The following is an 8608-nucleotide window of genomic DNA, read 5'->3' on the forward strand; positions in this document are numbered from 1 at the left end:
GCGGTTGAGACAGCTGAAGAGACCCCAAAGGAGGGGGTTGAAAGGTTTGCTTCCCCTAAGTGCTGTTTCTGGGCAGTTTGATCGTAAAACTTGCCACCGGGTGTAGCAGCCAGATAAGGCTCGGTGCCTGACTGTTAAAATGACAAAGAAACAATAACCAGAAATTAGCTTTCTCCTGAACAGCCTATCAGAACTCTTTTTAAGAGAGGGCAGGAAACCCTAAACTGCCCCCCACACACGTAACCATGGCAACTGACCTCCCTCTTTGTTTAATTACCTCAATTCAAAGGATATTCTCCTCTTCACGCCCAGACATGAATTGGTGAGGAACTCCAGAACACCAGAGAAGGACAGCCCTGAATTCCTTTGTGTAAACAAGGAGTACTGTTTCCTCAAAACTCAAAGTATTACCTTGTTTAATTAAATAATCTTTAAGTTACTTAAGAGGTCTCTCCACTACATTTAGAGTAGTTATGTTACCATGTTGTTGTTGTTGATGTTGTTGTTGAAAAGAAGAATCATAAATAACTTAATTTTCAGCAAGGATCCATTTTTCACATCACATTTTTTCAAGTTATGTTGTAACCAATGCTTTGTTTCCAACACTTTCTGACACTTCCTTTAGAAATGATATGATAAAGAAACATACTTGATTAATTTTCCCGTTCGAATTTAATGTTAAAAAACTAAATTTCCCTGCTCCTGAGCAAATGATTGTTTTGAAGATATAATCAAAGCTATCTTCACGGAACCAGAGCTCCCCCAAGAGGACAAAATAAGTATTACATGCCATCGTTCTGAAATGGCGTTTTAATATATAAATGTCACTCTGTATTTACCTGTTCATAATCTGATGCCATTCATGTAACTTGCTTATATTCTCTATGTGTAACAACCAATATTATCCAGGAAGCTAGTTAAGTTCCTCTCATCTGATGTGATTCCTAAGAAATGCTAACCTTAAGGTTTAACTACTAATTAAAAGTTATCAGACCGTTAAGTTACACAATTTTAATTCAAGAACGACCAAGTTCTTTTAAGCTTTATTCGTCGAGCTAACTTACACTGCTCCCACTGACACCCGAATCCTAACCGAGAACGCACGGAACTCCGCCAGCGTGAGGCCGCCGACCAGCAACCCGGCTGGGAGAAACGACAAGCAGTGAGACTAAAACCCTGCATTCTGCGATCAGTGATGTCCAATAGTTTGTTAATCGATTATCTTTAACCCTTAAAACTCATAGCCAAATTTAACTGAGTTATTATCATAGCTTGCGTTCATTAGCTGCCCATATGAGTCAAATTCTCCCCACAAGAGAACCAAATTTACAATAGAACTCAACATTCGTTGTTTGCCCCATGTTTTTAGCCATTGTTTATTTCTTTGATGTGTATTTAACCGCATTTATTTCACTTTAGTTATCTAATAAATTTCACTGCCCCCTTTTCTTCGAGGTTTATGAGTTAATATTTATGAAATAATCATTTTCACAATTTTATCAAAATTGACATGCTACACATATAAACTTGCCTTGCCTTACCACCACCTGCCCAGTCATGTGGTTTAGGGAACCTGAAGCTGAAAGAGTTCAGTCAGTTCAGACTCCATTTTGAGTCGACAGAGCAGATGGAGGAAAACTGAAGGCTGAGACAGGGTGAGTGTTAATCCAACATTTTTATTATTTTACTGTCAAAGTCTCTGAGTCAGTTTTCTCCCTGTGAACTGTAGGGGAAAGAAGTGTTAGAGTGAACTCAACACTTTGAGTCATCTGTGGACACAAAGTCGTGATTGGCTGAATTAAACGCATTAAACCTGCAGTAACAAAGAAATTTAACAAGAGATTTTAAGAAAAGAGAGCAGGTGGAGTTCTGACTGGTTTTATTAAACTGTGTGTGTGTGTGTGTGTGTGTGTGTGTGTGTGTGTGTGTGTGTGTGTGTGTGTGTGTGTGTGTGTGTGTGTTCTCTCAGTCTTGTTTGTGACTGTGAAACAACTGAACAAACTTGTTCTTCTTGATTCTTGTGTTCTGAGCTCAAAGTCAGTGTTATTTGTTTTTAACTCTCAGACTGACATCTGAAGTCCAGAAGGTGTGTTTGTGTGGATGTAGAGGAGGACAGAGCAGAGTCTGCAGTATTTAACCAGGTCGATGAGATGACTGAAGTCAGGTGTGCTGCTCCACACACATAGCCTTAAACCATGACAGAGACGGGAGAAACACACAGAAACCCCAGAATCAAAGCACTGGCTGTAAAAAAAAAAAAAAAAAACCCTACCAAAGTTAATTGGGATAAAGAGCTACATATAATGAGGGTGGATTTGATACCTTCCTATGAGGAAACATTAAAGCTGTGATTGCAGGTGAATAGATGACATAGTCCTGGTTGAGTGAGGATTGTTGGTCAACCAAATAAAACACAGAATCAAATTAATATCATTGGTATTTGTGATACTTCTATATTGATTATTATTATATAGTACTGTTAAATACTACACACATTGTGTTCATGTGCAATCTAACCTAAGTTCAAACCTAAGGAACTCAAAGTAACTTTAAAACAGTGAAGGACATAATCAGCTCTCTTAATGACTTTCACCATGAAGCGGCTGAATAAAGGTTTTTTTTAGCTTCCTGTTATAGCATTGCCCGCTTCGTAGTTCAACTCATCAAACTTAAATCATGTTTGTTTTGTGTTCATGTAGATATCTTTAGTGAAAGTTGCTAGTACTTGTGATTTAGCTGTAAGCTGTAAGGTAAGCTAATTCATGGCTGCAAGAGTTTGGGATAGTTATTACAGCATTGAAAATATTTAGTTTTCTTTTTATTTCATGTGTCACACACACAGTAATATTAAATTGTTTTATTACTATGTTTAAATGTTAAGACCTGTAGGCCTCTCTGAGTGCCCATGAGGGCTGCACTCTGGGAGTGCCATATGTCTGTCACCACTATGACGTTGTAAGATAAACAAACACACGCACACAAATATTTAGGCCCCATCCACACTACTCCATTTTAGTTTACAAACAGAGAATTAAAAACAAATACGATCTCCGTCCACACCAGCGTTTCTGCTGCATTTTGGAGTTGATCTCCGTCTACATTAAAACGACTGTAAACGCACAGCTAGGACCCATAGGACACTGACTGATGCCAAAAACCCTGTCAGCAGCATCGTGTTTCTGCTTTGCAAGACCCAATCAGAGAGCCGAGCGTGAGCGGCTGCGTCATCCGGAGTTTTGAAACGCAAAACGGGGTCGGCAGTGTTTCCAAACTTCTCCATTTTAGGTCTTCGTTTTTATCGTTGTAGTCTGGACGGGAGGTGCAAATGTAGCAAAAGGTCTCCGTTTTAATTTGAAAACGCAGTACTGGATGGGGTCTTAGTTGGCACATATATGGACATTTTGTCAAATTTTATTTTTACAGTATGTTACCCTCATATTTACCCTCACATTCCTATTTGCATAATGTTACATTTTACCCCAGGGTACGTTACAACCAACCTAGACTATGGGGTGAATTGTGACTTTTCACCCCTTGTACAGTATTTGAGACTAAACCATGCATTTTCTGTGTTTCAGAGATAAAATCTAAACCATTTAATAGCAGATACATGTAACAAGTTTGTATCACATTTCGAATGCAATGGCTTGAAAGAGCTCCGTCAAATGTTACAACTATCCCCGGTCTCCCCTACAGACTGAAAGTTGAATTCACAAGTAACAACACTTTTACAGTAAAAAGCAAGAACACAAGCATTGACTTAAAGAAAAGTGACCAGGTGGAGTGCTGGCTTATTGTACTGTAGACTGTGTGTGTGTTACTTATCCTTCTCTCAGTCTTGTTTGTGACTCTTGAACAAACTTGTTCTTCTTGATTCTTGTGTTCTGAGCTCACAGTCGGTGTCACTGTTTTACCTCTCAGACTGACTGAAGTCCAGAAGATGAGAGTTTGTGTGGAGGAAGAGGAGGACAGAGCAGAGTTTGTAGCATCCAGCTGTCTGTCTATGAAGAGTGACTCATCTAAAGGAAATCCTCTACTCTTCAGAAATAAACCTGGACCCTCAGACACGAAGTAAGAGAACTGCTAACTGATTTATATGTTAAATTATCATCTGTGCCATCTTCATCTTAGTATCTGTGACAGCTGTCAGTCACCTAGAGAAGCTGTAATCTGATCTAACAGGACTAATACAAACTTTTAAACCTCCTAATATATTAAGGATTCATGTGATATGAATAAAAACACATTTTGTGTTTGCAGAGTTCAGTCCAACAAACAGAGAGCAGAGTCTCCAGTATCCAGCTGTCTGTCTATGAAGAGTGACCAGTCCAGAGGTCTTCCTCTGAAATTCAGTAATAAACCTGGACCCTCAGACACAAAGTAAGAGAACTGCTGCTAACTCATTTATATGACAAATATCCGGTAACTCTGCCGATGTCACAATTTCTGTTTTTCTACAGCCTGGTATCATCAAAAGGCATATGAATAACACGCTGATTTATTAAGTCATTTGGCGTGGTATTCCAACGCATTTTTTGCATTTCACGTTTTTACGCCTACTGTCCCAGGTAAAAGCAGCGCGTGTGGGATATAAATAGCCATGAAAGTCTGACACTATGGTGTAAAAATTAAGAAAAAGAGTGAAAAATAATTACATAATTAGTTTTTTGTTTTTATTTATGTTACATTACATAAGTTATCATTCTACCTCGTTGATAATGTTAGCTCTGTTTAGCTACATAGTGTTAGCATTAGCTACTATGTTACGCTACGTTATGGGAACATCCCGATGTACTTTACTGCTAACCTTAACCATTATTAATTAAATATGCATGTCGACCGGTTAACCCTACAGCTACACAAATAGGGTTAACCTCCTTTGTGACGTGGTTTCTTCACAACAGAAGTCAATGCAGTCTAAACGGCGTGAAATGACATGCGAAAACCTTAAAATGCATTGACATGGCACGCCGAAATGTCCTTAAAACCTTAAAAATTTATACACCATTCCATGATATCATGTTGGTTTCTACTTTACATTTTCTACTAAAATGTATTTGCTAACTAAAGTTTAACAATCTTTTTGTTGCTGTGTTTCTGCTCTCAGTCACCTAGAGAAGCTGTAATCTGATCTAAGACAACTAATACAAACGTTTAAACCTCCTAATCATCGACAGCAGCAGCATTCTTTGTGTTTAGAGATTCCTAAATTACTTTCATCATAAATTTTACCACTGATTCATACAATATGAATAAAAACATCTCTGTGTTTGCAGAGTTCAGTCTGACAGACAGAGAGCAGAGTCTCCAGTATCCAGCTGTCTGTCTATGAAGAGTGACCAGTCCAGAGGTCTTCCTCTGAAGTTCAGTAATGAACCTGGACCCTCAGACACAAAGTAAGAGAACTGCTAACTGATTTATGACTCATTTTCAGTAAATCTGCTGATGTCATGATTTCTGTTGTTTCTGTGTTTCAATATTACATTTTCTACCAAAATGTATTTGCTACCTAAATCGAACAAACCTTTTGTGACACAAAGAGAAACTTTTTGTGACACTTTCTCTGGCAGTTATGCTCCACAATGTGCACACAAGTTATTATCTTGTGCACACAAGATAAAAAATATAATCTTATGGGACTTCAGGGGTCCGTAGTTTTACTTTTATTGTTTGACTATTGACTTAATTGTCTGTCCCAAAGCAGTGACAGAAATTCTCCTTCGACAAGGCTCATTAAAAACACATTTAAAAAATAAAAACAGGAGCTGTATAGTGTCTATATTTGTTGTGCAGAGTGATTATTGCAAAGGGAATGAAAGGAATCTAAATGTTTTCTGGATCAGTGGAACTTTATAATGTCTCCCTGATGGTAGTAACTGGAAAGAGTGGTAGAGCAGGTTAGAGGGGTCCTTGATCAGTGTGGCTTTCCTAATCACAGAGCAGTTTTACAGTTCAGAGAAGTTTTTTTTGGGTGGTGTGCTGATTATCTTACTGTAGTAATTTATTATGCGGAAGAATTTTGTTTTATGTTAGGTGGTGAGGAGTTTGTACCAGTATGAAATGTTGAAGGTGAGAGTGGATTTAATGAGTGAACAATAAAACCAGAGTTAAAATATCCTTGCTGACATGACAAGAGTCTTTAGTTTTCTCAGCAGGTGGAGGCACTGTTGTGCTTTTTTTGTACACAGAGTCAGTGTGCTGTACGAAGGACAGGCAGGTAAAAATCTCTGTTTCTAGATATATTACTAACAATTCAGACCTCCCATTCGTTCAGTGCTGGTGCCAACACGGAGTCTGAAAAGTTTGGTGTGTGTGTCAGGGAGCAGAGTAGTTGACTAAAGAGGACAGCTGAGTGGAGGAAAAAAATGTTGGAGTAACGCGCTCGGTATAGTTGAACAAGTTAGAGTAAGGCCTTTTAATCCCTTCCGCTTTCACATACTGCAACAGAGCGACGTTCCCATACGTATATGGGATACTGGATACTGAGAGGTTGGAAGAGATGGGAAGCTGTTTTGGCTCTGCCCTCATAGCACGTCTCCTCAGTTTTGATAAATTGAGCCCTAGTGATTGTTCAGTAGTTCAGGTTGTTGAGTGTCTGCTGGTATTGGAACAGGGCATGAATGCCAGAGAGATGCGCCACCAGGGCCATGTCATCTGCATACTTTATAAGGGTTATTCTGCATTCAGGAGCGCACCGCTGCTCCTGAATGCATGTAGGGGAAACACTGTTCTGAGAAGCCGCCTAGGCCAAATTTGAATACTTTGCTTGCACGTACATGCTGTCATGCACATACATACACTGAACAAAATTCTAAACAACACTTTTGTTTTTGTCCCCATTCATCATGAGCTGAACTCCAAGAATTTTGCTGCGTACACAATAGGCCTATTTCTCTAAAATACTGTTCACAGATCTGTCAAAATCTGTGTCAGTGACCACTTCTCCTTTGCTGAGATAATCCATCCACTTCACAGGTGTGGCATATCGAGATTGAACAAAATTTTTCATGCAGCAGGTCTGGGGATTATGGGGACCACTTTCTTTAAATTTTTTTGAGGGATAAAAGTGACTAAATGAGTAAATATACATGGAGGAAAGTTCCTGCCTTTTTAATAAGTAGGTAAAATGATGTTAGCTATTTAACTATGATTCTTATCTCTGTGTGATTGCCAAATTAGCAGTGTTGTTCATCCATCCATCTATCATTGGCTGGAACCAATCCCAGCTGACATTGGGCGAAAGGCGGGGTACACCCTGGACAGGTCGTCAATATTGTTCAATATCTTTAGATTTCCAGATGAATGTAACCTGAGCTCGTACCCTTGTATGGAGACCTAAGGCTAACAGGTCATGCTGTCTGTCAGCCTCTCAGCTTCACAGGAGCTGCTTCTGAGACGCTTAATGCAAGTGTAGTCCATAAAGCGGGTTTTCTGACAACTCTGAGTTCCTTTACCCTGAGAAGAGTGAAATACTTCATTTTCAATTCCAGAAAGAGCAACCTTACGCCTGTGACAGCTGTAATGAGTGAGGAGAATCTACCACACTGGGAGCTGATCAAATAAAAGCATCAGCTAAATCAGTAAACGCCAATGCAATGTGTTGACAGCAAAACGGGTGAAGGTTTATTACTGGTGGATTACTTAAACACACTTGTGTTGCTGAGTGAATGACAGTATGTATGTATGTGCAACTTCCACTGTGTGTGTGTGTGTGTGTGTGTGTGTGTGTGTGTGTGTGTATTTATAGTCCTTGCTTTCAGTAGCAGAGTCCTGAACAGCCCCTCGACCCAACGTCAAATACCAAAAAATGTCGAAAGAACACCTATCATCCTTAGTTCTGCATTCTCACTTTAGCTTTTTGGCTAACACCTGACTTGAACAACATAAGGTTCACAATAGTTCACAACATGGTGAGAAAACCTATAGAAAAGGGCTAGGAGAAACTTTGTAAAAAAAACTTGAAAGCATTGAAGAGAAAAGCCTCTAAATGAATGGTAACAGTTATTAGGTGACCGTTGTGCCAGCAGCAGCAGGTAAAGAGGACTAGGAGGCTGCAGGAGAGTGACCGAGATCTGAAGATGTTTCCAAGAGTAGTTGAGGGAAAGTGGTGTTCATGTGCCGGTTGTGTCAAACTTGCTGCTTTGATGTCTCAGTCTGTCCCTGATCAGTAGAGAGTAAGAGAAGACATAAAGGGAATGACGTACAGTCAAGTAAACTGTCTGGACTTAAACCTGTGACATCACTGCTACATGCTTTGTATCTTAGACTGCTGGTCTACCACAAGTATTTACAACACTTCCAGACTCATTAAACCTAACTAACTCAAGCTAAGCTGCCAAAAGTGACAAACAACTGAGGACATAATCAGATCTCTTGGATGTAGGCTTTACTGTGAAGGAGCAGATCACAAAATGTTTAGTAAGTCAGATAGGAAATCTATTAAGTGTTTATGAAAGCATGAGAATTGAAATGAAAGGAACAAACATCTTCATTACAGACTGAAAGATGAATTTAAACAGAAAAGTAAAAATACTTTCACTTTTCTCTGTGACCATCTGAGCTTCTACACAGTGTTGGACAAATCTTGATATTTTTCAGCAACAAGAAA

The 8608-nt window shown here is 39.2% G+C and overlaps 1 protein-coding gene across 1 annotated transcript in view; it reads left to right on the forward strand.

Annotated features, from left to right (window-relative positions):
- The window catches only part of LOC123983081 (NACHT, LRR and PYD domains-containing protein 12-like), a gene marked incomplete at its 3' end in the record, with an annotated part of 55553 nt that overhangs the window by 11086 nt on the left and 35859 nt on the right, over positions 1 to 8608 (forward strand). Inside the window, exon 3 of the mRNA XM_046069244.1 lies at positions 5277 to 5396. Coding sequence (XP_045925200.1) covers positions 5277 to 5396 — 120 coding nt within the window. The remainder of the gene's footprint in view (positions 1 to 5276; positions 5397 to 8608) is intronic.

The sequence above is a fragment of the Micropterus dolomieu genome, linkage group LG01 (assembly GCF_021292245.1).
Source record: "Micropterus dolomieu isolate WLL.071019.BEF.003 ecotype Adirondacks linkage group LG01, ASM2129224v1, whole genome shotgun sequence".
In the NCBI taxonomy this organism is placed as follows: Eukaryota; Metazoa; Chordata; class Actinopteri; order Centrarchiformes; family Centrarchidae; genus Micropterus; species Micropterus dolomieu.